Raw genomic sequence first — 27315 nt, 5'->3', positions numbered from 1 at the left:
TGGTGTTAGGTGATGGAGAGGTGGTTTCCAGACAGAGAAGTGGTTTTTTCCTGTTTTCTTCAAAACCCAAAGAACTCCAGGTTTTGTTCTCCTTATCTCCCCTCTCCTCCATGCACTGTACCACCTGTCACCCACTGTGTGCCCGAGGCCAGTAACTAATGCCCCTCTTTTCCTGCTGGTGAACTGCAGCTGAAATGTCCCTTCATGCTGCTGAGTCCTGACTGCTGTATTGGCCCAGGTTAAATTACAGCCCAGTTTCAGACGTCCCAAAGGCCAGCTGGGCACAGCTGGGACACAGGAGGGTCTGCAGCACCTGCTCAGGGCTGCTCTGGGTGCTCCTGGGCTGCAGCTTCCCAAGACCAAGACAGGGATGAGGGAGCACGAACCTTGCATGGCAGCTTGCATGGCCTTTCCTAGCACCGTCTCTGCAAGCTCCAGAAAGGTGGAGCAGCAGACATGTCCCCTGCTCCCTGCAGAGCACCCAGCCAAGCCCGTGCGTCACACCGACACTGGTGCATCGCATCATTCAGCCGCCCTGTCTGCCGCCAGCCTTGCACCACTCCCAGCCCATCCTGGCCCAGAAAACAAGGTGCCTCAGGCACACTGCAGCTTTTACAAGCAGGTCCCTGCCATCCCACTGTGCCTGCTGCCCCACTCCAGCCTTCACAGGATTTGGGTGTCCCTCCTGCAGGGGCCAGTGACACCTCCCTCGGCCATCATTGCCAGCTGCACCCAGGATGAAGGTTTGCATTGGCTCAGGACTTTGGCTCAGTTTTTGTGTATATAAGGCAGAACTGGTTTTCATTTTTATTTTTTAGGCATCGGTGAAAATAAAAGCCAGCAGGAATCCTGCATGCCACAGGCTTGTTGCTGTCTCCTCCTGGCCTGCAGTGCTGCAGCAGGGGAGGGACGCCAGCGCCGGGGGTCACACCAGTGCTGGTGCCCCCAGGTGCAGCTGGAGTCAGAAGTGAGGGGTTCTGCCCAGCCCCACTGAGAAGGGTGTAGATGCATGTCTCGTGGCACGGCATGGTTGCATCCCACCCTTTTGTCACCACGAGGGCTGGCCATGCTGGGTGACCTGGAGGCTGCAAACTCCCAGCCCTGGGGACAGCTGGGGAAAGGGTGAGGCTGGGCTTGGGCTGGTGAAGGCCAAAGAACAAGGCCAGCTGCCCACGGACGTGGCCACCTCCCATTGGTGCCTCCTGGCCTCTAATCTCATTTTATGGCTGTTGATGGGCTGAATATCCTCCTTGTCCAAGAAAAGCAAACAGAGAATGAGGATGTGAGATAGTGCCTGGGACAGCTGGCATCAGTGCCTGACACTCTCCTCTCTCCATTCCAGCCACGTCCCGCTGGTCCTGCAGGGCACTGAGCAAGGGGCTGCCCTTGAATCCCTGCCCAAAGTGCTCCTTCAGCCCCAAAATGTGCCAAGTGTTGCCTGGGAAGAGGTGGGGATGTGTGTGCTGAGGTGCATGGGCAGGGCAGGTGGCTGTGGAGGGACACCTGATGCAGGATAAAGTCCTCATGGGTGGAGGAGATGGAGGAGCAGTGGCAGGATGAGGTGGCATTGCAGAGAGAGGGACAGAGCAAAGGGTTTTTTCCTGTCCTTGCCCCTGTACCCTGATGACCCCACACTCACTGGCACGGCATGTTGGGCTGCCCATGGCATGGGACCACCACCTCCCTGCACCCCTGCCAGGAGAAATGGGGCATCAGGAGCTCAAACAGGGGGAGGCAAATGCAACAGGGCTGGTGCCATGTGGGAAAAGGGATGGGACTGGATGGACCACCTGCCCAAAGGGCTGGGCTGGACTGGGGAAACTGGGGCCACTTCTGTGCGAAGACTCCAGCGTGGTCCCCACACTGGGGGCTGGCTCCTCCACACACATCCTCCTCCCTCACCAGGCTTTGCCTGCCTTGGACAGCCAGTTTTGTCATTGCCACGTGGGGCTGGTTGGTGGGATCCTGCCCTGGCAGGGGATGGGGTGGTGGCAGCCCATCCTTGGGCAACACCGTCACCTGCAAGGGGGAAGCCTGAAGGGGAACGGAGTCCTGGGAGGGTATGAGGCGTGCGTCTCCCCAATTCCCCCTCTGCGCTGGGGCACCTGTGGGTGGGGGAGGGGCTGGGCCAGAGGGAAGATGCTCCGCCACCCACCCAGAGAAGCTGCGGGTGCCGTTGACAGGATGAAATTCCAACTGATACCCTAATCTGGTGCCTGCCTGTTTGCACAGCAGGGTAAAAGTCCAGCGAGCCATGGGCTGTGCCCTTGGGTCCCTGCCGCCTGTGTGTGCACAGGGAGCCGGCGCTGGCGGGAAGAGGCAATAAACGGGCCCACACACCCAGCCACCCCTTCCCCCAACACACACACACCCCTTGGATGGGTGACGAAATGCATCTGCTGCATCCCTGCTCCCATGTCCTCCCTGCCTCCTTCCAGCCACCATTTGAACAGGGATGGGCAAGCCTACCGGTCCCCCCCATGCCAGGAAAGGGGCTGGTGGACCCCATGTCCCCACCAGCTTTGGGTTCTTTGGTCCAAACCTCCTGGACATGTGTCACCTTGATGGTTGCAACCCCGGCAGGTGACAGGCACTCAGTTTTAACACCTGAAACAGCTGCCTCCCGAGTTGCATGGCCCCAGATGGAGCCTGGTCCTTATGGGCACAGTGTGGCCCCATGGCCAGGGGACCCTGGGGACTGTCCCCAGCAAGATGCCACAGTTTCTTCCTGTTCCTTCCTCTCCGCTTCCCACCAGCTCCTGCTGCCCAGCTGCACCCCTCCTCAGAGAAATCTTGAAATCATCATCAAAATAAGGCCACACACGCACCAGGTGGCCAAAAGCGCCGCCGGCCCGCCAGCAGCCTCCGGCATGGCACACTTCCCAGCAGTGACTAACCAGAGCACCGCTGCTGTGTCGCCTTCCTCGTGTCTCACGGAGCGGATCTGGGCATGGTCCCATCTTGCTGCCAGCCACCTTCTCACCTCTTCCCGGGTGCCTACCGCCAGAATGCAGGTGGGATGCCTGAGCAGGGTGGGCAAGGGTGTTTCCCCAGCCTGTGTGCTACCCTCCCTTTTCCCACCGATGGCAGGCAGCATGGGCAATGCCAGTCCATGTCAGGCACTGCATCAGGATGGAGAGACGCGTGTTTGCTTTTCTGCAGCCCTACCACCAAGCTGTGCCCGTGCTTCAGCCCACGGAATGGAAAGGTTTACTTGATGTCCCGGGGGTGGCTTAGGCACGTGGTAGAAGAAGGTAAAGCTTGCTAGAGAGTGCTTGCAAGCCCCATGTGTGCTCCCTAGTGCCAGGCCCTTGGGGATCAGGGCATGGGCACACCTGTGCAACACCACTGTTCTCTGCCTGAGCTCTCCTGGGTCCCTGGACTGCACTGCTCCTCACAGAAACATCCTTCTGGCTCTTACTGCCTCTGGGGATGCTGTTCCATGAAGTGGGTCTTTTGCCGGCTCCAGGGCAGTGCAAGACTCAAGCCAGCTCTGCAGTGAAAATTGGAGCATCCCAGATAGCCAGGGTGGAATGTTTGCTCCCTGGTGGTCCCAGGCAATGACTGAAGAGCTGATGGTGCTAACCAGAGCCACACCAGCTGAATCAGAAAAGAGAGCTCCAGATACAGAGCATCTCACCACCAGTGGTGTCAACACAGACATTTCAGGGCAGCACCAGCCCTGGATGTCTCTGCTGGTAAATACTGCCCTGGAGGCAGGAAGACAGGGGCTCAAAGCCTACCCAGGGAAGGGTGGGTGGTTTGTGCAGGGCTCAGACCATGCTGGCAACATGGGGCGGGGGCAGCTGTGAAAAGGTGGCACCAGCCTCTCCCCTCCCACGTTGCGGAGGTGTCTGTGGGAGACTTCTCTTTAGGTGGAACCCGAGGGAAAAAGCCAAAGGGCTGATACAGATCATACAGGCACAAAGCAAACAAAGCATCCCTGCCCTGAGCAGCAAGGGTGAAGCAGGGACAGTGTCCGATGTGGCCCCTGCTTGCCAGCCTGGCCAACTCCAGGCTGAGCGTTCCCTGCCAGCATCCTGGGAGAGGGAGAAGCGATGTATAAGTCCAAGGCAGGTAAAACCTGCGTGGGTAACTTCCCAAAGGCTTTTTTTTTTTTTTTTTTGAGGAAGCTGTGAGTGTGTGAAAAAATATGTTTGTTGGGTTACGTAGTTTGCTCCTTCCTCCTTTCCTGCTGGGAAATCTGGGTAAATGTTAGCTTTAAAAGACCCGCTGTGCAAACTCTAAGCCACTTCATTGTGTTGGATTCTGCAGAGGTGTGTCTTTATGCTCAGGATCTGTTTCCTTTTGGGAAAAAATTTCAGAAGTGCTTGGAGAGCTGTAGGAGCACAACTGTCATTAGATGTCAGGGAGATTTGCTCTTACATTGGACAGACTGGGTCCTCTCAGTTCCCAGTTATCGTCCTCCACATCCCCAGTGCTGCCTGCTCAGTCTTAACCCTGAGCAAAGCAGCTGGGGACAGGTCTGGGGCAGGCTGAGGCACCACAGAGCGTTTGCAAGGAAAAGGGATGCACACACCCTGATGGACTGGGCACAGTCCAGGGAGAAAGCGAAGGACAAGAGAATATTATCAAGGGAAAGAGGTCTTCCTGTGGGTCCTCACACAGACAACAGCTCTGCTGGTACCACACTGGCCCTAGGGCATATGGGGTTGTCCCCTTCTGCAGCCTGGCACAAGACATTTCCAACCATGAAAGTGAGAGAAGCCACAGATCATCTCTCTGCCATCTCACTGGGGATTTGACTGAGCATGATGGGGAAAAGCTCACATCTCCCTGGGCTTTAGGGCTGTAGGATCCCACTGCTGACCCAACAGGGATGTCTGAACCCTGGAGATGTGACCTGTGCTCCAGCATTGGGCCCACGATATGCTGGACTCAGCTGCTTACCCTGGAGCCTGCCCGAGGATTGCTCTTGCCCCCAGAATGGTGGGATATGCTGGTCCTACCCAAGGGACCGATGGCTGTTGAGCATCACACTCCCCTGGGCTAAGGACTGGGCTCAGATAGCTTGAGGAAAAGCCAGTTCTGACCTGCTGAGGCTCCAACCGTGTCCTGCCATAGGAAAATCAGCTCAGAGCTGCTCAGAAAGATGCTGGGAGTTTTTGGGGTCTGCACTTGTGCTGCTGCCACCAGGCACGTAGGACCCCCAAGGTGCCCTGTGCAGGGTGCCTGCAAGGCCAGGCCCATCCCTAGGGAGACCTGACACATTCATGGCATGAGTAAAGTAGCAGACTTTCCTGGCAGGGGGCTGAAGTCCGGGACCCCTCCTCAGCAGGGGCGCATTTATCAGACAGCCCTTCTCCAGCCTGCCTAGAGCTGTCCCCTCCTCCCTCCCTGCTCAGCACGCAGCCATCCTCAACTCCAGGCAAACCTTTCCTCCAGCCTCGCTCCTCCCGTCCCCCCTGCCTCCCTCCGCCCCGCCAGCCCAGCCGGCAGGAAAGTGGCACCCCTCCTTGCCTGTTATCGCTTCGCCCGCTCCCCCTTCTCCCTCCCTCACGCCAGAGAAAGCGAGAGGAAAAAAGTGTCGGAGCAGAGAGCGCATAGCAACAGGATTCTGGGATGAAGAAGATTCGGCAGCAGCATCTCCGGGAGGTGAGAGCCGGGGAGTGGGGGTGACCCTGGGGCTGGGAGCCAGGGAGCAGGGGCAAGGGATGCCCATCACCTTGCCATCCTCTGCCCAGGGAGCCTCAGTGTGCAGCCGGCAGACTTTTCCGTGGCAGGGATTGTAAACGGGGATAGCGTGAGCATGTGGGGCCAAAGCAGGATCATGGGGAGAGGTATGGGGGGCATTTTGTGAGCACTGCTCCTGCCTCGCTGCTATCAGTGGACCAGGGAGGCCCTGTGCTGCGGGCAGAGCTGCCTGCTGCCTGCTCCAGCTGGCTGGGTGCTCTCTCCCAGCCCTCCCCTGCCAGGAGCAGGTGCTGCCGCTGATGATTCATGTTGTGTCTGGCTGGGCAGCTGTGGGTGGGAACCCGGGGGTAGAGCCGGCTCCCTGCAGCGTGGCACCCCGGGGATGCTGCTCCCACCAGCCCAGGGGACTGCCTGCTCTCGGAGTGCGGGTGGTGATGAGGGGTTCCCCCCCAGCAGGATGAGCACAGGGAGCTGGACAGTGCCTTTCCCACCTGCAGCTCACATTGCCGCCTCCTCCTTCTCCTCCATAGGATTTAAAAGGGTCTCAGTGGTGCTGGACCCTGAACCCTGGCTTCAGGGCAGAGCTACTAACACTTTTTATATCCTGCTGGAAACCCTTTTTACACCCATCCCTCAGGCTTTCCTGTCCTAGGCTCCCCTCCACTGCCACTTTGCTCTTACCAGGCTCTCTGAGTCCCTGTCTGCCCCCACGTTGGGGACCAAACTCCTTCTTGTGCCCACCCCATGTGGGGACATGACAGAGTAGGGTGGCAGAGGCTGGCATCCACAGCTCCCTCCTGGGGATTCGTAGCTGCTGCTGGTGTGTCAGCCCTTCCCTGAGCATCCCAGGTGGTGACCCAGGGCCGCGAGCCCCTCCGGCTCTGTCCTCTGCCAGATCGTGCCAGGGTGACTCCAGCCTGTGCCAGCTTCAGATGAACAAAAACCCAGGGAAGTTTCATCCCTGCCAGGAAATTCAGGAAATTCCTAGGATATTGGGACACGATGTGAAAAAGCCAGCAGTGGCTTGGTGAAAGCCAGCAGCTATCTGACAGCCCTGGCAACCTCAGGGCTGCCTACCTTTCTCCACTGTTGTTTGGAGGCATCGTCTGGCTCTTCCCTCTCCTCCTCTTTCCTAAAAATTGCTTTTTCAGATTACTTTGTGACTGCGAGATCCATTAAAAGTTGTCTTTGTCCCTTCCAAAGGCTTTCTGAGATACTTGAATTTCTCTGCTGCTGGTGATCCTGTTTAACATTTACTCAGGAATTCATTTAGTCCCACAGCGATCAGCTGGAATGGAAAGCAGATGTCTCTGGAGTTATTTTCCCCATTCCCAGTGCTGCTCAGGGCCCTGCTGTCCTTCATTACCCAGAAATACTCTTGCTGAGCTCCAGACAGAGAACCTGGTGCTCGCAGCCACCCTGCACCTTGGGACCACCATGTCCAATGCTGGCATTGGGCTTGCCTGGAGCTGGCTGTGGCCGATGGAGGAGTGTGCGCATCCCCAGTTGCAGCGCATGCCCTGGGACCCCGACAGCCTCCTCTCCCTCTCATTGTGATCCGCTTCCCACTGGTGAGCTGGGAGTTTTAAGCCTTCTCACCAGACATGTTTTAGACATATGGAAATTCCTCTTTAACAGAGGAGATCTTTCTCAGGCTTCTAAGGATTTCAGGTTGGCTTTTGCAAAATAGTATTTCCAGAAGAGCTGAGCGGATGTTTTATATTTGTTTGATTATTTGCTTTGGGGTTTATTTGGTAGGAATGGACTGAAGCCATGTGGTGGGAACCTGGATCTGGGCTGCCCCCCCCCTGTAACCTGGCCAGGCTGCCAAGCAGCATCCTCCTGCCTGAGCCACTGCACCCCCCTGCCTGCCACAAACTGCCTCGAGCCGTCCCCGCTCCTTCCCCAGGGTTTTGGGATGGAAGACCATAAGCATCTGCCGCTGTGCATATTCCCTGTGCTTTGGACATTGCTGTAATGAGTTTGCTTCAGCCTCAGCAATCTCTAGCCCCCCACACCCCCTCTGCTGGCTCCAGCATCTTGCTCCCTCTCCTGGCATGTGCTGTGACCCCGGGCTGGGGGAAACCAGTTAGCACAGCCCTTTAATGGGCGATTCCGCACCACAGAGATGCTCCATTTACTTCACTTTCTAAGCAATATTACATTGGAATTATTTTTTATGCTGTTTTTTTTTTCTCGAAGAGATTAACAAGCAATTCAGACTAATCTGAAGTGATTCACACTTTACAGACGCACTGTGCTCGCACACAGCTGGGATCTGCAGGGGACAAATCTGGCGTCGGGTGGCATTTCTCCCAATGAAAGGCTGTGGTCCATGCACAAAACACTGACAAAATAAACCCACAGTGCCAGTTTGAATGGAGACAAAATATGAAAAACTAACTTTAATCAGGCTGGTTTTTTCACGGGTACAGCTGAGTTTTGCACTGGTTTACATAAATTGTTTTTTACAGAAAATAATTAGCATAGGGCAATTTCCTTATGGAAGCCAGCTCTTATCTTGGCAGAGACTAAAGTGCTTTTTCTTCTCGGTGACCTTTGCTTTGCTGACTTATTTGGGAGCATCTTCTGGTGAATAATGGAAAGTGATGCTGTGTTCAAAGAGGACGTGGTTGCCAAGGGAGCTGTTAGACCCCGTCTGTTTATAACTGCGAGATGGGAACCCGGTTTGAAAGGCGGCAGTTAACAGTGGAAAGCACTAGAGCAATATTGTAGCACTAGAGCACTTCAGCTGCTGCTGAAAAAGAAAATTCCTGTTATAACAAAGGCTGAAAGGAAGCATTAATCCTAAAAAAACCCAGCTGAAATCAAGGTGGTGTGTGAGATTTACAGCAGCCTGAAGTAGAGAGGTGTGGATGTCTCAGCTATTTGGGGCAAAGATGGGCTGGAATCCTTAAATAGTGCATTTTCCAATTCCTTTTAAGTCAGGCAAACAGGCCGGGTTTTCTTTGATTTCTATGAAAAGGCTTTGTTGGGGGCAATTTTGGCCATCACAGTCAGGGAGCAGCCTCCATGTGTGTTTTCCAGCAGCATCCCTGGCCCGTGCCTCCCCAAGCCACCCAACAGAGACCACAATGTCACCAACTGCAGGGTCTACCCAACTCCTGAGCAGTCTCTGCTTTCAGATCTGGGGTCCCAGATTTAAACTGCAGAGCTTCAGCTGAAGATATTAATAAGGGGAGCAGTCATCACTGAGACATAGATGACAAACTACATCCCGTGGCCTTTGAAAAGGGTGACTGAGATGGGGACGGGGCCATGTACAGTTTGGAAAAGGTCAGATTAGTTCCTTTCTTTTCTTTTTCTGGTTTCTTTGTTGATTTCCATGCTACATCTGATGGGTGGGCACCTGCATTTGATCAGGTCATGTGGCTCCACTGCTGCCCTCTTGCAGCTGTTTAGAATTAGGCAGAGGTGCAGGAATTAGGCGAGAGGATTTAATGATCTCCCAGCATCCCTGCCTGCTGGTTTTCTGCGGTGCAAAACTGGAAAGCAAGAGCGCTCCAGGCAACATGATGGATCAGAAAGTATATTTTGGGGGGAAGGCTGAACTGTGATGGCTCCAGAGCTTCTGTCCCCACCTGGCAGGGACCTTTGTGAATACAGCTTTTAGCCACTGGAGCTTTCAGGAGGGATGTTGCAGAGCAGTCTGTCCATCACCTGCAAGCACAGGCTGCTGTGGGTCATGCCCGCTGTGTGTGCTGGGTTAGCAGGCATGGCCATGGTTTGGAGAAGTTGCTGAGCCAGAGAGCTGTGTTAAACAGCTGTAGGAGAGCTGCCAGCAACAGTTTTATAGCAACAGTATTATATTTGGGTCACATTTTGACTTTTCAGCCTGTGTTTCTGAAGCTTTTTCTTCTGGCCCTTGCCTTGTGATGGTGGCATCCAGCAGCGATAGGCTTTAATGGTGAGTTTTAGTTAAAGCCTCTGCTTGGGCTGTGCATTTCAGGTTGGCTTTGGGTAGTTTTCCCCGTCTCATCCTGTCCCTTGAGGGTTTTGCACGACGGGTGGGGACAGGTTCACTTCCGTATACAGTGCCTTCAGGCTGTGAGCAGCACGCATGTGGTGCCAGGGGCTGGAGGAGTGGGGTGCACCCTGTGAAAGGTGGGAGCCTATAGCCATCGACAGCATGGCTCCTCGTCTCCATGGGAACCGGTAGCAAGAGCATCCCACAGTCCAGCAGTTGAGGAAGAGGAGGAGGAGAGGAGATAGCTGCCGCTTCCCCTGGGGGCTGCAGCAGGGCAGCGCTGGGCTCTGCTCACCAGCTCTCACCTCCTGGGGGATGGAGGTCTGCTGCAGGCTCTGAGCGCTTGTACGCACTCATGCAGGGGGACCCACAACTCCTGGATGATCCCTCCAAATCCAGGCCCCTCGGCCTCAGCCACATCCCATGGGCATGTTCCCTGTGACCCATGAACTCGGGGATATGGAGGTGGCTGCTTTTTTTTTTCCTCTTGAGTTCCCAAAAAGAAAGGAAGGTTCCCAAATGGGTCTCTGGTGCCTTGTTGGCAGGGAGCTCAGCACCCTTCTGCCTCTGTGCCTCAATGCCAGCCAAACCCGATATAGTCCCAGGCAATGTGCAGTGGCACAGGGGCAGGATCCTCATCCCACCCCTTTTTTGCTGCCTGGCCTTGCGGAAGGGATATCTGCAATGGGTTCTAAGCTGAGCTGAGGCTTCCAGCTTTGGTGACTGCTGATGGGATGGGAGCCAGCAGGGATGCCTTTCCCCACTCTCCCAAGGTCGGGAAACTGGGCAATTTCAGACAAACTAAAGATCTCACTGCAGACCTGATGTAAGCAGACACAGAAACAACCAAGGAGCTTCCCCCTGGTGCATGACACCAACCTAAATGCATTGCAGGGACTGTGCCTCCCTCTTGCAGCGCTGAGGCAGCCAGGCAGGAAGGGAAGGGGTTAATTCCCTGCCTGCTGAATAGCTGCCTGAGCCTCACTGATCCAGGGCAGATTAGGAAAGCTGGAAGGAGCTCTCTCAGCAGGGACAACCGGGAGTGCGTCACTAAATCCCCACAGCGTAGGCTTTTGGCAGTTGGAAAAGTGCAGGAAACCTACAGAGCGTTTAATGGCAGCCGAGTGCCCAGCATGGCAGGGGCGCGTGGGGCTGGGGTGCTGTGCTCCGGGACGGGATGAGGGTGGTTCTTCCCCTGCTGTCCTCACAGCCATGCTCTGTGGGAGAGGAGGGAAGTTTATCATGACCCCTTGAAAGGATTTCTTAGGAAACTGGGGTTGCAAGATGACAGGTCCTGGCCTCTCAAGATGAACCAGGACCATCCTGCCTTTCCCAGGGGAGCTCTGGCCATGTGGGATTGCATTTATCCCTTTTCCTTGCTCAGCGGCAGAGCAAGACATCCTCTGATCTGGTCAGAGAGCTGCTGGGACAGGGTGTCCCCAAGGGACAAGTGTCAATGCTGTGACTTGGGGTCACAAATTTACACCCAAGCTTTCAGTTCTCCTTTCCTCTCTCCCACTCTTCATCCTTTGTTTTCGTTCTTCCCCTGATCCCTGCCTGCCCTCTCCCATCCCCTGCTCTTACTCAGCCGGTGACACCAGAGCTCCTGGTGAGCCCCAGCAGCCAGGACAGGGACCTGGGCTCCGAGTGCCCAGAAGACAGAGGGAACTGGACGGGACGACTGGATTTCCTCCTTTCCTGCATCGGATACTGCGTGGGCCTTGGAAATGTCTGGAGGTTCCCCTACAGGGCTTACACCAATGGAGGAGGTACCTGAGCATCCTTTGGAGTGGCCACATCTGCCCCTCACTGAGCTGGGCTGGTGGGACATGTCTCTGAAGAGATGTGTCTTCCCCTCTCGGGGCTGGGAAGTAGTGTTCATTGTTACGGGGTGAAGCCTCCTGCTGCCCCCGATGCTTGCTATAGGGTTTTAACCATCTGTACCCATGTGTGGAAGGGACTCACCAGATCACCTCTGCACTCATGGCCTTGGAGGCATCCCCAGCTCCATGCTGGACTGGATACTGCCTGAGCATCCATCTCTCTTGGTTTCCAATAGCTTCTTGGGCTGATGTCCTCCAGGACTCAGTGGGGTCACCAAATGCTTCCCAGGTATCAAAGGAGCAGAGCAAGCTTTTTGCAATGCAAGACCCCAGTGTAGTTGTGCAAATTGCCCAGCTTGTTCAACTACTCCCAGAGTAATTGCTTGCCAAATGCAATAATAACTGGAGAATTTCACAACATTTGTGAAAGATTCAAGGACAAAAAAGAGTTGGGGGCAGGGGGGAAGCAGGGCACTGGGTGGATCACAGACCCTTTCTTCCTGCATTAGCAGTGAACTGCCACCCCTTGCTATCTTCCAGACTGTGGCTTAGATCCTTCAGGGCCACAGAAAGCTGAATGAACATTATTCTCTGTCATAGATGGTCTTTAGGTGTTTGCTCTGTGTTCTTTTTAGGTTTTTTTCTTGTTTCTTGCAGGAGCTTTCTTGGTTCCTTACTTCATCATGCTGGCCATCTGTGGGATCCCCATCTTCTTCATGGAGCTGTCACTTGGTCAGTTCTCCAGCCTGGGGCCACTCGCTGTCTGGAAGATAAGCCCTCTCTTTAAAGGTGCGTGAGTGAAGTCCAGAGCTTTTGCAAGACCTCTGGAAGAGCTGCTGAATGAGGACATGGACCAGCATCAGCATCCTATGATGCTCAAAGCTCTTGTTAGAATCAAAGTTTAAATCGTGGAGGAAGGTGGAGCAGGCTGGACTTCTGGGTTAGCTGTTTTAGTAGCTGCATGATATGTATGACATGGATAGGTCTTTGAAGCTCTAGAAATTGTATGGAAATTGTTAAGCCAGTTAGTATACAAAATACTGCAACAAAGCTAAGCAATAACTGTTAAAGACAAAGGTAAGAATAAAGTTTTTAAAAAGTCAAATAAAATACTTTCATTCTCAACATTACGTTGGAGTAAAATCATCTGTACAATGCAATAGATCATCAATTCAGAGAAGGCATGTCTGGAGGGTGTAATGGCAATAAGAGGGTCCCCCCAGCAGGTGAACCTCTGACTGGTTAAATATTTGGCTGCTGAGATCCAGTGTCTGACCCTGGTTTTGGATTTGCTCTGCTCCAGAGAGATAGCTCACTCCTCCTTTACCCTCTCCCTCCTCCAGGCATTGGCATGGGCACCATCCTCATCGTCTCCCTGGTGGCCATTTACTACAATATGATCATTGCTTACGTTCTCTTCTACCTCTTTGCATCCCTCACAAGCGACTTGCCCTGGCAGCACTGCGGCAACTGGTGGAACACCGACCTGTGCCTGGACCACCACGTCATCAAGACAGGGAACACCACCTTCCCTGTCAACATCAGCAATACCGTCAGCCCCAGTGAGGAGTACTGGAGGTAAAGAGGTCAGCCTGACCCGGTTGGCATCCAACTGGGAAGAGCATGAGGATAATATGAGGGGTGGAGGGTCTGTGATGCACATCTCATGGCATGGTGGGCACTCATGGTTGGCATTGTGGGTGCAGTGATGGGCTCTCATGGGCAGCTGTGGGCGATATCTCAGTTTATCCGTTGGGATCATGTCCCTGGGATGTGGGAGGTGTCCACGACCTAGCGCTGCTTTGCTGGCCTGGAGACGTATTAGACTGAAATGCATCCCATGCCTGGACCAGCTGGGAATTTTCTCTCAAGCTGCCAGGCCATCCCCTCTGGGGTCTTTAATGCATGGTGGTGAAATCACACCAGTTGCTCCGCTTTCCCCAGCAAATAGCTGCCAGTGCCTTGTTGCTCTTTCATTGCTGGGACTTTCGACGAGGTTGTTTTTTGCAGCAGAAGCATTGCTACGTTCAGAGAGGGCCTCTGGAAGGAGGCGGGAGGTGTCCATGGCCTCTCACTAGTGACTCTCCTTTCTCCCTAGCCGGTACGTCCTGCACATCCAAGGGAGCTCTGGGATCGGGGATCCCGGGAGAATCCGCTGGAACTTGTGTCTGTGCCTGCTCCTTTCTTGGACTATCGTCTATCTGTGCATCCTAAAGGGAGTCAAATCCTCTGGCAAGGTGAGGGCTGCACAGTCTCTTCGGGGGGTGGGGGGGTGGGGGGGTGGTGATGCTCACCAGTGCCTGCAATTTTCTGCATATCTGGGAAAGTGAGACCCATAAACAGCATTAGCTGGACACAGGCCACTTTGGGGATGGTTTGTGCACCCAGACACAGCAGGGCTGATGGCTCTCCTGCGTCCCGAGGACCCCAGCACTGCAGCATGATGCCAGGCAGTGCAGGGTCCCACTGTGGGGACAGGGCTGGGAGGGAATGCTGGTGCTGTGCTCTCGCTCCCGGCTCTCCCAGCTGGCTCTGCTCTCCCACAGGTCGTGTACTTCACTGCCACCTTCCCGTACCTCATCCTGGTGATGCTGCTTATTCGTGGCGTGACCCTGGAGGGGGCCTGGAAGGGGATCCAGTTTTACCTCACACCCCAGTTTGATCACTTGCTGTCTTCCAAGGTGAGCAGGACCTTGTGTAGTTTGTTCAAGACACAAAAATGAACCTTCTCCTGCCACCTCCAGCATGCAACAGAGGCAGTTCACTTACCCAGGTGCCTTTTCCAGCCACCCTCAACCTAAAGCCCTCTCTCTTGGTTATTTCTAAACCCAAAGTGTTTGCCTTCCAGCAATCTGTCTTTGCTCCACACCTTGCCTATGCCACTCCTCCCACCTGGTACAGCCCTGTGCCTGCATTTCAGGCTCTCCAGGCAGGGAACAGTGTGCTTACCACCTCCCCTGGGTACCAGGACCGTGGGCAGGATTACCCCAGCCCCTGTGATGGGCTGGGGGGTGCCGGTGGGTGCCCATGATGGTTTTGGCTGTTCTGTTTTTCTCAAGCAATCTGTGTGTGGAGCAGGGAGTTTTCTTGGGACGTCAGTGTTGTAGCAGAGAGCACCCAGTTTGACAAAGGCGTTCAGTGCCATGCTGGGCTCTAAAATGCTCTTGTTACCCTTTTGCTAGCCAGCCGACCCACTATGAGCGGTGAGCATGTTAACAGGGAAAGGCAAAGACCCTGTAGGCTTTTGCGTGCTTGGATGGCTGGGGAAGCATATTTTCAACTCCCTTTTCCTTGGAGGAGGTTTCCAGCCCCCTGCTCTCCTCAGACCTGTTTCTTTCCCCCAGGTGTGGATTGAGGCAGCCCTGCAGATTTTCTACTCCCTTGGGGTAGGCTTTGGGGGCCTCCTCACCTTCGCCTCGTACAACACCTTCCATCAGAATATCTACAGGTGGGAGCCGGCTGCTGTCTTCTAAAAAGTGTGGGTTGGGGGGAGCCATGAAACCCTCAGCTGGTGGGTTTAAAGCCAGAAGAAGCACATGGTGCAGCACAGGGTCATCCAGCACTTGCTCGAGCATCTTACAGATACCTGGCAGCTTACACAAGCTCGAGAAGGACAGCAGGTTCTGTGGTAGAAAACTCTGCTAAGCATCGAGGCACAGCACTTGTGATCAGAAGGTTTGGGATGTAGGTGCTCAAGGCTGGGGATATTTGAGGCTAGAGCTATGCATGTCACCAGCATCCATTGTGGGTCACCAGCAGAGTCTGGCTGTTGGACATCTGGGCTGATCCCCTCCACAGGGGAAAGAAAGCTTGGGAGGAACCCCCACAAAATGACCATGTCATTAGATACATGTTCCTTTTGACCCTGGAAAGCACATGCCAAGAGAAGCCCTGGGGGAGAATCGCACTGGGTCATGTTACTGTGGCACCTGGGGCTGGCAATGCCACCGTGCACTGGTGCGGGGTGGGAAGGAGCAGGCACGTTCACAGCATGCTCTTTCTCCTCTGTAGGGACACCTTCATAGTGACCTTGGGCAATGCCATCACCAGCATCCTGGCAGGGTTTGCCATCTTCTCTGTTTTGGGATACATGTCCCAGGAGCTTGGGGTCCCTGTTAACCAGGTGGCAAAAGCAGGTGAGGTCAAACAGACACCCTTTCTCCTTCACCCTCTGCCTGGGTGCACTGTGCATCCCCTCCAGGATGGAAGGCATCTGAGGGTGTCAGTGTGAGGATGAAGCTGTGCACTCGGCTGACCAGGGGGAGGGAAGCGGGGAGACCGGTTCCTGTCGTGCAAGTGTTGAGTGTGCCGAGTGATGTCTAATAAAGGTCTGAGCAAGGAGCAGGCTGGTTCTCCTGTACCTCTCCACCCTCTGCTGCAGGACCCCTCCTGCCCATCTTGCAGGAGCCCTGGCAGGCCCCTGCCATGATGCCAGTCTGCTGGGTTCTCCTCCCCTCCATCCGTCCATGCCCCACACTGTCACCCCTTTTTCACCCTGCTGTCCTTTACCTCCCCTAGGTCCTGGCCTGGCTTTTGTGGTGTACCCCCAGGCCATGACAATGCTCCCCCTTTCTCCATTCTGGTCTTTCCTGTTCTTCTTCATGCTGTTAACCTTGGGCCTGGACAGCCAGGTAAGGACAGAGCCCACTGAGCCAGCCGCTGTGCCAGGCAGCCTGGGGGCTCAGGAGACCCTCTTCTCTTCTGCATGCAGTTTGCCTTCATGGAGACCATCGTTACGGCAGTGACAGATGAATTTCCCTACTACCTTCGGCCAAAGAAAGCTTCATTCTCAGCTGTCATCTGCATCGCCCTCTTCCTGATGGGGCTCATCCTCACAACAGAGGTAAGGCTGTGGGGCTGGATTCGTTGTGGGGACTGACTAGGACCTCACTTTAGGGAGAGCTTAGGGCAGGGGCCAAGTTTGCAGACACATGTATTCACGTCAGCTAACAAGGTGGAAGAGAGATGATCCATGAGCCTGGGCTTCCTGGGGATGTGAGGTCCAGGGGGAGCAACACTGCGTTATTCCTGTCCCTGCAACCAACCCCAGAAGGAAAGTGATGTCTCCTGAGGTGCCTGACTGTTGTCTTCCCCAGCGCCCACAAAGGGCCTCAGGGGATGTGTCCCCAAAAGCAGGAGGATGTGGGGGTGGGGAGTTTATTGGGACAATGGCCATGGAGATGCTGGCCGCTGCGCTTTGCCTCCACAGGGTGGGATGTACTGGCTGGTCCTACTGGATGACTACAGTGCTGGCTTTGGTCTCATGGTGGTGGTGATCACTACCTGCCTCGTGGTGACACGTGTCTATGGTAAGGGTGTCTGTCACCACAGGGGCACGGGGAAGGGTGGGTTCTCTGTATCAAGAGACAGATTTAGAGGGAAAGGTAAGGGAGCCAGCAGCCTTAGAATGACCATGAAACACCTCTGCTCCCACCACTTGTTTCTTCTTGGCCATCACTGTATTCACCTCTCCTGAGATACTTGGGGTTCTAAACCTGGTCCCTCAGACAGCACCTGCTGGGGCCCCCCTTCCTGCATCTCCCAGCTGGGAGGGGACACCTCTTTGCTGTAGAGGATGCAAACCACCACTTTTGATCAGGGAAGAGCAGCCTGGTACAGGCATCTGGCCCTGGGTGGGGGATCACAGTTTTGAGTCCCTTTCCCTCTCCCTCCTTCAGGCATGAAGAGGTTCTGCCGAGATATCCACATGATGCTGGGCTTCAAACCAGGGCCCTACTTCAGAGCCTGCTGGATGGTCCTGTCCCCAGCAACAATGATGGTAACTGCTCAGCTTGAGGTGCTGGATGGTGCTGGAAAGCCAAAGTGGTGCCAGCATCCCTGGTGACTTCCCATTGCAACAAGTCACTCTGCTGGCATCTCCTGCCCCAAGGACCATTCTGGTTCTGCTGGGAGGTCTCCATCTTCTCCAGGTCTTTTTTGAGCATGAGACCTTCAGAGGGCTCTCTGCTGACTTCAGTTTCTTGCCATCCCACAGGCTCTGCTGGTGTACAACATCATCAAGTACCAGCCCTCTGAGTACGGCAGCTACCGCTTCCCTGGCTGGGCTGAGGTCTTGGGCATCCTCATGGGAGTCTTCTCCTGCCTGATGATTCCCGTGGGCATGGTGGTGGCTGTGCTCCGAGAAGAAGGGACGCTGTGGGAGGTAGGAGGTGCTGGGGCCCAGCATTGCTGGGGAGCACCCCAGAAATGTGCAGGGGTGACGACGAGACCCTGTAAAACCTGTATTATCTGGAAATTTCTGCTTCCTCTCTCCTGGAGGTGTGTGCCTCCCCCCCTCCTTGCTGCCCATGGGGTATGAGAGATGGCATGTCCCAGGGCATTTCCACCAGTGCCCCTTCCCACGATGCCAGGCAGGCACCGAGTCTCGCTGCTTCCCATGCCCCTTCCAAACCAAGCTTGCTATGCCTGGCCCTGTGGGGAAGGACGTTGTCCCTAGCGTGGGGCAGGTGCAGGCACATGGGACTTTGCACCCATTTTGCAGGAGCAGCGATAGAGCAAGGCAGGCAGCTGCCAGAACATGCAGGCGGCCACAGGCAGCACAGGTGGGATCCCTCTGCTGAAAGACTTTGCCCAGGAGCAGGTTATGAAGCCGCTGGCTGGTCACAGCCTTCCCAGCCCGGCTGGGCTTTGCTGCTCTCCCCAGGCTGCAAAAAGCAGAGGCAGCAGGGCTTGCTGCCCTCCCCAGGCAACAACTTGCCTGCTGGGGCACTCACTGGCTGCAGCCCGGCTTGGTGCAGCCGTGGGCACAGTGGCGTGGCCAGGAACTGCCTTGGCTGAGGCTGACCCCTTGTCTGGGTGGCTCTAACCCCACACCGCAGGGCTGCAGCCCTGCCATAGCCCCTAGCTCCTGCAAGCCCTTGTGACCAGCACCCACAGACCACAACACCTGCCCAGCACACAGCAGGGCACTTACCCAGAGCCACTTTCCCAAAAAGCTTCAGGACAAGCTTTTGGCCCCATCCCATCCTTATCGGAGGCTCTTCCAGTCCCTCAGGGCTGGCAGAGGACACCATCCCCTGGGAGGGGTGGGTGAGCTGCTGGATGGGGGTGCTGGTGCAGGGTGCCTGTGCTCGCTCTGCCTGTCTCCTTGCAGCGAGTCCAGCAAGCCAGCCGGCCCGCCATGGACTGGGGCCCGTCGCTGGAGGAGAACCGAACGGGCATGTACGTGGCAAGCCTGGCCGGCAGCCAGTCCCCCAAGCCGCTGATGGTCCACATGCGGAAATATGGGGGAATCACCAGCTACGAGAACACGGCCATCGAGGTGGACCGGGAGATGGAGGAGGAGGAGGAGGAGTCCATGATGTGAGGGGACCGAGCACCCCGTAGGCTGATGGGGGGCTCACACACACTACCACCCCCCCACACCCCCCCAGTTTGCACAGGTTGCACTGCGGCACTTCAGGACAGCTTGGGGGGTCTTTTGGGGAGCAGTTGGGAGCTGCCGACCCTGCCAGCCTCCTCACCACCACCCTGGCCCCACCAGGACGGAGCTGGTGCCTGTCCCACTGCCCCCGAGGTGTTTCTGTTCAGTATGGCAAGTTGTGTGGTGAGTCTGTGCGGCTGTGTGATGGCGTCTGGGCTGCCTCACTCCCACCCTCCTCCCCAGCCCTGCCCTCCCTGCGCAGGGATGCTCGGACAGCAGGGATGTTCAGGCTGCAGGAGGTGGGGAGAGGAGAGGAGGTCCTCTGCATTGGTCTTCTCTGCTCGTGTGTATTTAACTCTAGTAACCCACAAACACGTGTGGGAAAGGACTGTGATATCCTCCATGCCCTAAGGATGGTGTGTGCAGGCCCTCCACTCACACAGAGGTGCTCCAGCAAAACCAGCACAAACCAGTGCCCCATTAAAGAAATCTGACCAATTAAAATGAGCAGCTAAAAACGATTAGAAGGGGATGAAAAACAAAAAAGCTTTATGAACAAACCAGCTTGGGCCTTTCCAAGCTTGTAGATTCCTGAGGGACATCAGTGGGTCAGGGCAGCTCTTCTCCACTGGTGCCTGTCAGGGCTGGGGTGAGCTGAAGGGAGGGAAGAGGCTGAGTGACCTGTCCCCTACGTGTGCAGGAGGTCAGGGACAGGTCTCAGCTGGACTCAGAGCCAAAGGAGGACCTGTGTCCATCTCCGAGGGAGAGCCAAGGGCTGTCCCTAGCACTGAGTGCTGCTTTTCCCAGGGAAAGGCGAAGGGCTGGGTTTCAGCACCTACGTGTGATTTTGGGGTAGTTCAGCCCAGGGAGAATCCACCTCCTGCCCATGCTGCTGGCCTGGGGGGTGCCGGTGAGCTTCTGGATGGGGCTGTCTGGACCTGACGCTGCCAGTTCCCATCACCCTGATGTCATGTGTGCCTTCTCCCGTGTGCTGTCAGCTTGCCATTAAAAAGTGGTGTGTGACACAGCCTCTCCTGGGTTATTCAGGGGGTTCCTCAGCATGCAATAAGGGCACATCTAGAGGGGCTTCCAGGGTTGGAGGGGCACAGACCCCCTGGGCTTTGCCCTGCAAACCTCAGTCCTGGTCAGGTAAAAGCCACAAACCCAGGATAAACAGAAAAATTATGGTTTGTGTGTGGTTTGTGCATGTGGCCCTGGTGCACCGGGCTGTTAACCCTATGGGCCATGCTGCCCTGGGCCCAGCACCATGGGCTGAGCCTCCAGGATGAATCCTGGTGTGAGGCTGCAAATTTATTTAAGAACCCTTTCCTATGGTGGAGGAGATTTAATTTTTGCCTTTGCCACTCCTAGGGTGTAGGCCTTCTGCCCGCCTGCCTCCCCATGCCCGGGGATGCTGAGCTCCCTCCCCAGCCAGCCCTGTCCTTCCTTGCCCTGCAGGACCACTGGTGGCTTTCCATGTCCTTCTCACCATAACCCACCACAGCTGCAGCCTGCGGGGAAGATGGGGGTCCCCCAGCCCCAACTTCCCTAGGCATGTGGGGCTGACAGCACGACAGCACTGCAAAGCACCTTCAGCTGCTAGCCCCTGGGTTAATCATTAGAGGCCACCATAAAAGCATCGCTGATGGAAAAAGTTCAGGCTGTGGTGGCTGGGGAGTGGGGAGGGCCTGCCATAAACATTTATGGCCCCAATGAATCCCTCGCTCTAACCTTGACACTATTTACTAAGCAGGAGGCCTCGGGAGGTCACGGTGTTGCTCAGCCATAGCTGTTGGTGCTGGCCGGGGAGCCCAGGCTGGGATGGTCCCAGCAGGGGCACGCACAGGGGTCTGCGTGGTGTGATGGAGCCGGTGATGGACTTGGGCGTTTCGTGATGTTGCTGCTGGCCACAATGTGCTAGAGCCACCAGGAGAGCCTGGTGCCTTCCCACGCCGTGGAGAGGGAGGTGCTTTGGGCTGACCAGGCTGGTCCGGTCCTGGCGTGGCTCTGACCTTTTCCTACCCACATGGGGTCCTGCCACGTTCCCTAAATCCTCATGTAAACCCGGCATCATCTGGGGTCTCCCTTGGCAGCTGCCGTCAATCAGCGCGGTGCTGCGCAGGGACACGGTGGGAGTGAAGCCCCTGGTGCAAAAGGTGCCGGGGTGATGGCACAGCCGCAGGACATGTCCCTGGGCCGGGGCGATGCCATAGCCGGAGGACATGTCCCCTGGGCCACGTGTGGCTGTGCACGCCGAGGCTGGTGGCAGCACGCCTTGCTCCCGGCCGCCGGGGCAGCCGTACCCTGCGCGGCAACGTGGCCGGGGATGCCGCACCGCCCCCACCCCCCGTCCCCGCGGCAGGGACCCCCCCACCCGCCGCTTTGGGCTGCGGCGTGTCCCGCTGCTCCCCCGCGGAGCCCAGGGCGAGACCCTTGGGCTGGCGGGGCTGGCGGGGGGCGGCCGGGGCGCGGGGGGGTGCCCGGCTCCCTGCCCCCCGCCCTGCGGGGCCGGCTGGGGAAGGGGCGGCGGGGCGGGCCGGTGCTGACACCTGCTGGGGCCGCCGCGCATGGCAGGCGGCGGGGGGGCTCCCGTGCGCCGGCCGGGCCCCGCGGCGGGACCGGCGTGTGCGGGGCAGGGACAGCCCGGCCCCCGCAGGGTACCAGCCCGTCTGCATGGGCAAAGCCGGGCAGCTGCCCCGGGGGGACCCCCCAGACCCCGTCCTGGGCTGGGCTGGGGGTGCTGCGCCCCGCACCCTGCAGCACCAGCTCCCCCAAAACTCTCCTGGCTGCCCAGTGGGCAAGGGTGACAGCTCGGTCCGCACCTCCCGGCCAGCCCCGGGCAGCTTGTGGGGTCTCCCAGGCACCTGTAGCCCCCGGAGCCCCGTCCCCGGGAAAAGGGCCGGGTTGGGGTGACCCAGGTCTGCGGGTGGCAACAAGCTCTGCCAAAGCCCCAGGGGTGCGGGCGGCCAGGGGTGCCCAGGGTACCAGCACCCCGCGGGCAGGGGCACAGCGCCTGCTGCCTGCAGCTGCTGCCCAAGGCTTGGTCCCAGCCTCGATGCTTTCGAGGAGAGGAGTGCGGTGACGGAGGGACAAGGCGGTGGCAGACGGTCTGAGTCACTGCAGTGACAGAGAATCATCCGTTTCCATGCTCAGAAGTTGGTAGCTATTTATTGCACTTGAACACCAAGAATAAAACTGACACTCGCCCTCCCTCCCGCACCCACCCCACGCCCGGTCCCCCCGCCGCCCTCCCCAAATAGAGCATCCGATTTGAGCAGTGATCATTCTGTTCACAGCCACAGGTTCCAAAACAAAGGAAAAGGAAACAAAACCAATCCCTCCCCCCCGCCCCCCATCAAGCTCCCACTGAATCCAACACGGTCACACTGCTCAACAGTTTGAGTGCACTTACAAAAAGATAAGAGAAAGGCTTCAGCTGCAACCATACAGACTGACAGACACGAGGGGACAGGCAGCTTCCCCTCCCCGGGGCCTCATTTTCTGTTATGTGACAAAGCTTGGTATGCTCTTAATTATAATATATTTTTTGCAATCGACTTAAATAAATATTTCCATAGAGATTTCTTGTAAGTATATATCATTTTTTATATATATAATATATGAGAGAGTTATCTCATTTTTTTCTTAAACCACTGTTAACGTATTATCCCTGCTTGTCCAAAAAAATGTTACAAAAGCCCTAAAATTGTGCAACGGTTAGAAAAAAGGGACAACAACCCAAAGAAGGAAGAAGCCGCTCACTACAGCCCCCACCACGGCCTCCTCTCCCACTCCCTAGTGACTTGCAGGCGGGAAGGACATTCAGCCAAGGGATGGGGAGCCGGTGGGTGGCCTTCAAGGACAGGTGGTGGAGGGGCCACCAGCCCCTCCTCTGGTGTTTCCACAGCCTGTTCACATCTGGGTTTTCCTGTCTGGTATGGGTGGGCTTGGACCTGCACCTTTCGAAATGGATAATGGTAAGGTCTCTATCCTGCTGGCAGGAGGATGGTTGTTACATCAAGAGAGTGGTGCACACCATGAGGTGTGTCCTGCGGTGGGGAAGAATTGTCAGCCCGGCTCCTGGGATGATCAGAGGAGATGGTTATGGGATCTTCTGCTGACAGACACCTCTTGGTCCACGGGGCTGTGATGTGGCTGCCCTCTCAAACACGGCACGGTTGTTTGCTGGTCCTCCTCAGTGATCGCACCATGGGCTGCCGAGCAGAACGTGAGCTCAAAGTGGGACCAGATGGCTGCTGGTACCTGCTGCAACCTCTGGGGCTCCATGAGGGCATCAGCTTATGGAGGGGAGGCAGGTTTGGGGTCAGACAAGGGTCCAGTGCCTGGCAGAGGGGGCATTTACTTGGGGTGGGTGGGAAAGATAGCTCTCCTGGCTGTGCCTGGCCAGGGTAAGGAGCAGAGTGCCCACTCCTGCAGCAAAGAGCAGACGCCCAAGTGTGGCCTCTTCTTCCAGAGCGGACACCCCAGCAAGACCTGAGAAATGATGATGTTGCAGCTGGACCCTGGCAGCCAGGAAGGGAAAACAGGTGACTTCCAAGCCCACCTGTGGAGCTGGGACCCTTAGACCACCACAGCAAGTGCTTCCACTCGGATATCCCCTGTGGTCTGTGAGAGGTGGAAGAGATGATCAGTTTGGAGGATTTCTGAGTGTGGTTTGACCCAGACGGCCAGGCGACCACGTGACTTGGGCTCTGCCTGCATTAGGGAATGAAATGTGCCACAGCCTGATCTCCAGTCTCGAGGCCGATGGGGACAGGAGGTCCGAGGTGGTAAACTCCATCTCAACAAGGTGGCCTTGTCCATATTGCTTATTGGGAACATGCCCTGGACCTGGTCATCCCCAGAACCATGGTGGGATTGTTGGGGTGATGACAGCATGTGCCAGGGATGGTGCCAACAACTTAAAAGTACAGATGTAACTGCAGCATCCCTGGCTCTGTGAGCCAAAGAAGGATGGAGGCAGTTGATGACTGGGTGCTTTTAGTTTTCCTGCAAGCTTAGGAGAAATCAGAAAATGTGAAGGAAGACAGAGACAGAAGCTGTTCACCATGGCTACTGAAAGAAAGGGTGGTGGTATATCAGTGCTTGCTCAGAGATGCTCTGGGGATACAGGAACCTGCTCTGGAGAAGCAGGGCAAGGTGGGGAAGAGAAACCGGGCAGGACAGACCCCTAAAGTGCAGGTGCTTAATGCTGCCAGCGTGGGCAGGTTGGGAAGTTGGGTCTTCCTTGGTCAGCCTTCAGCTTGACTGGAAGACTAGGAGGAGTTGAAACCCCAGACTCTGCTTCCCTTGGAAAGGATTGGGAGCATTTTAGGTGTTGCAAGGACATCCAGCTGCCTCCAGAGGAACCTGTCCCTGGAGAGATGATCGTAGGAAAAACTCGAGGAGGATAAACTACCTCCAAGAAGACACCTCAAAGCCTTCCTGGAAACCAAGACATTCCTCCTTAGCAGCAACTGCCCAAAGTGGGCTCTCAGTGAAAAGAGATGGTATCTACACCAGTATCTCATCCATCATCCCTGGCAAACCTCACCACACCCCCTGTCCTAGTTCCTTTCTCTAGTAGCAGCTGCTGGAGCAGCTTCACCCTCACAGCCCACCTGAGGTCCACAGATATCAGGAGCTCCAAAACCAGGCTGAAAAGGCATCTGCCCTACAGCTCCCACACAGAGCCCTGCCATGACCTCCTCTATCCTCATCCATTTCATACTGATTGCCAAAAATACTCCTGGCGCCCGGAGAGCCTGGGCATCAGGAGGTGGGTGAGACACTCACTGTGGCTGGCTTCATGGCCAGCTCTGGAGAGGGAGAGAGAAAACTGTGAAAGAGCTGAGTCCTTCCTTTAAAAATGAAAAAAAAAAAAAAAACCAAACAAACCCAGCACTAAAAGATTACAGGAAGAAAAACAGATCTGTAAAAACACCCAAACTCTACCTTAAAAGCTAATCCTCTCCCTGCATGGATTACCCTGCTTTGGGGGCATCTCTTGCAAGCCAACGCAGCTCCACAGTCAAACAGCACAGGTCCACCAAGGGCACGGGGACACACCACTACACCCATGGAGCACCTGAGTGATTTGCCTAAAAAAAGGCGTCTCCTTACACACATTGCCAGCAACCATTGCACCGTCGGCGCAGCAGGACACACCAAAACACCTCTTAGGGCCTGTTCATGCCCCAGCAGTTTGGATTTCTTCCCCTCCATCCAGTGGGAAAATATTTTTGCAGTCTTGCAAGGATGCAGCTGCGTTTCATACAGCAGCTGTCCCTGCCTCAACAGAGAGCAAAGCATTCAAAACCACAGAAAAGGCAAAATACACACTCAGAATTTACATGGAGAAAACATTTCCTTTTTTTTTCCTTTTTTTTTTTCTTTTTTTTTCTTGTGTCCAAAACAAGCAGTTTTTTGTTAATTTCTTTGTTTTTCAACACACGCACCGTCTAGGAAGTTAAACGCCATGCAGATGAAGAGAGTGGAGCTAGGAAGTCCCCTGGGGCAGCAGCACTGCAGGAGTCTCACGTCAATGAGCAAAGAGGTTCCAGTCAGAAAAAAGAGAACAAGAAACAGAATGGCCGGAAAAAACCCCGCCCTTGGACCTCTACCTGACGACAAAGGGGTGAGACCAAAATTCCCCTTCCCGGCCATGTCTTCTGTCCTGAAAGCCACGTCCTGGTGGCTCCCCAAGAGCCACCACCTGGGTTTGCCCTGCAGGAAGACCCATGGGGTGTGGGAAGGTGCCCCGGGGAGGTGGGTGCTGCTGGAGGTGGGTGCCTTTGCCCACCCGGTGCTGTGGGATGGGATGGGATGAGCCGCTGCAGCGTGGGGTGGGGGCTGGCAGCCATGGGACTCCTGGTAGGGGCATCGTGGCGGCACAACCCCTCTCCAAATGTAAACGCAACAAAAAACAGCAACCCCCAAAAATCCCCTGACCCTTCCCGCCCTAAACAGTTGAATGTTTCTAGTTATTACATAAAGATCCATTTCAGCAAATACTCAAAATCAAGTTACGAAATACACAGTAGGTTGTTTTCTTTTCCTATAAAAAGGCATGCGCTCAAAGTAGAAGACAGCTAAAGGCTTGTTTGTTTTCTTTGAAGCACGATCAGATTCTGCAGTTTTGTTACTAAAGTTGCATTCCTCGTCGTCGCTGGAAGGAGTCGTGTGGGCGATGGAGGTTTGCGCCCCGACCCGGCAGCCAGCTCGGCTGTCCCCGTCCCAGCCCGGGAGTCAGGCGCAGGGGAGTGCCAGGGGGCACATGCGAGGGGCAGGGGTGAGTGCTCAGTGGGGCTGGGGGCTGGGGTAAAGGATCCAGGCTGGGTGGCGGGTGGGGAGGAGGGTGTGGGAGTGATGCTACCGCCATGGCATGGCTGGGAGAGCCCCAGCTCCCGGCTGTGCCGATGCGGCGCTGGGAAGCAGTCGTCTTTCTCCTCCTCTCTTCTCCCAGCTTCACCAGTCCCTGCTCCGAAGGGAGAAGGGAAGAAGGAGGGAGAGCATCCCTCTCAGCATGGCAGCTGCCCGGAGCCAGGGCGCAAACCTACTTGCTCTCCTGGGAAGGAGCCAGCCTACACTCCTGGGAAGGGAAAATAAACAGACAGCCTTTACTCACCCATCCAAACACTTCCCTCCTCACCCAGGGGCACACGGAAAATGGACTTTGCAAATGGTTTAAATCATGGTTCCCCAGCCGAGGTGCTGGGAAGCGGAAGCCCGGGTCGGGAGCAGGCGGGAGCCACGGCGTCACATGGGGACCTTGATAGCAGCAAAGCAAAATCCACTGGCACACAGGGAGGGTGCAGCACAGAGCGGCTCAAAACTGGCCCCTGCCCTCCTCTTCCTCAGGGGGCTCCCAGCAGCGGTGGGGATGGAGGCAGATGACGAGTCCGAGCCCGAGCCCGATTCAGGAGGCGTGCTGGGTAGTGGGGGTTCCCATCAACTCCATGCAGCCGAGGAGGAAGGCCTTTACCCTGGCACACGTCATCTTACTGGCCAGATGCTCAGGTTTAGGTTCATGGTTTCTCTTTTCTTGGTTCATGCAGAGGAAGGGGGCCCAGCGCCATGGCCCCGGCATGGTGCAGGGGTTCGATGGGATGCTTGCGTGGCGCCAGCAGGGCTGTTGCGTGTGTGCGGTGAGAAGCGAGGGGTTATTCCAGCGGGAACCAAGCAGCAGAGCCAACAGCCAAAGTCCCGTAGGTGAAGATGTCAGAGGGGGTCTCCCCTTGGTAGTCAGTCAGTGACAAACCCGACACGGGCAGGACCGCGCTTCAGCTGCAAAACACAAACCGGGAAGACAGGGACTTTGCTTCAACCATCCCTTTGGCAGAGCATCCCTCTCCCCACTGCCATCCCACTGGGATCAGCCATCTCCTCCCTTCTGCGGATCCCTGGGGCAGGATCCCACCCGCTTTGCAGCCTCAATGCTGCAAGGAGCCCACTCTGTCCCCTCC

The 27315-nt window shown here is 56.0% G+C and overlaps 2 protein-coding genes across 7 annotated transcripts in view; one reads left to right on the top strand and one right to left on the bottom strand.

Annotated features, from left to right (window-relative positions):
- Positions 1-10: 10 nt before the first annotated feature.
- Positions 11-22198, top strand: SLC6A7 (solute carrier family 6 member 7). Its single transcript, XM_080399434.1, has 14 exons — positions 11-5616; positions 11232-11412; positions 12124-12255; positions 12810-13044; positions 13565-13703; positions 14013-14147; positions 14811-14914; positions 15478-15602; positions 15985-16097; positions 16178-16309; positions 16676-16775; positions 17145-17245; positions 17462-17629; positions 18581-22198. The coding sequence occupies exons 1-14, from the start codon at positions 5584-5586 to the stop codon at positions 18791-18793; spliced, it is 1911 nt and encodes a 636-aa protein (XP_080255560.1). The 5' UTR covers positions 11-5583; the 3' UTR covers positions 18794-22198.
- The window catches only part of CAMK2A (calcium/calmodulin dependent protein kinase II alpha), a 40025-nt gene continuing 34902 nt past the window's right edge, over positions 22193-27315 (bottom strand). For all 6 annotated transcript variants that reach the window (XM_080399403.1, XM_080399399.1, XM_080399400.1 and 3 more), the window contains one exon: positions 22193-27136. In XM_080399403.1, the coding sequence (XP_080255529.1) occupies positions 27133-27136 (4 nt within the window). In that variant the 3' untranslated portion in view covers positions 22193-27132. The remainder of the gene's footprint in view (positions 27137-27315) is intronic.

The sequence above is a fragment of the Falco punctatus genome (assembly GCF_963210335.1).
Source record: "Falco punctatus genome assembly, chromosome: 8".
Taxonomy (NCBI): domain Eukaryota; kingdom Metazoa; phylum Chordata; class Aves; order Falconiformes; family Falconidae; genus Falco; species Falco punctatus.
Note: the sequence above shows the minus strand (reverse complement) of the source record. Positions and strands in the feature narration are given on the sequence as shown.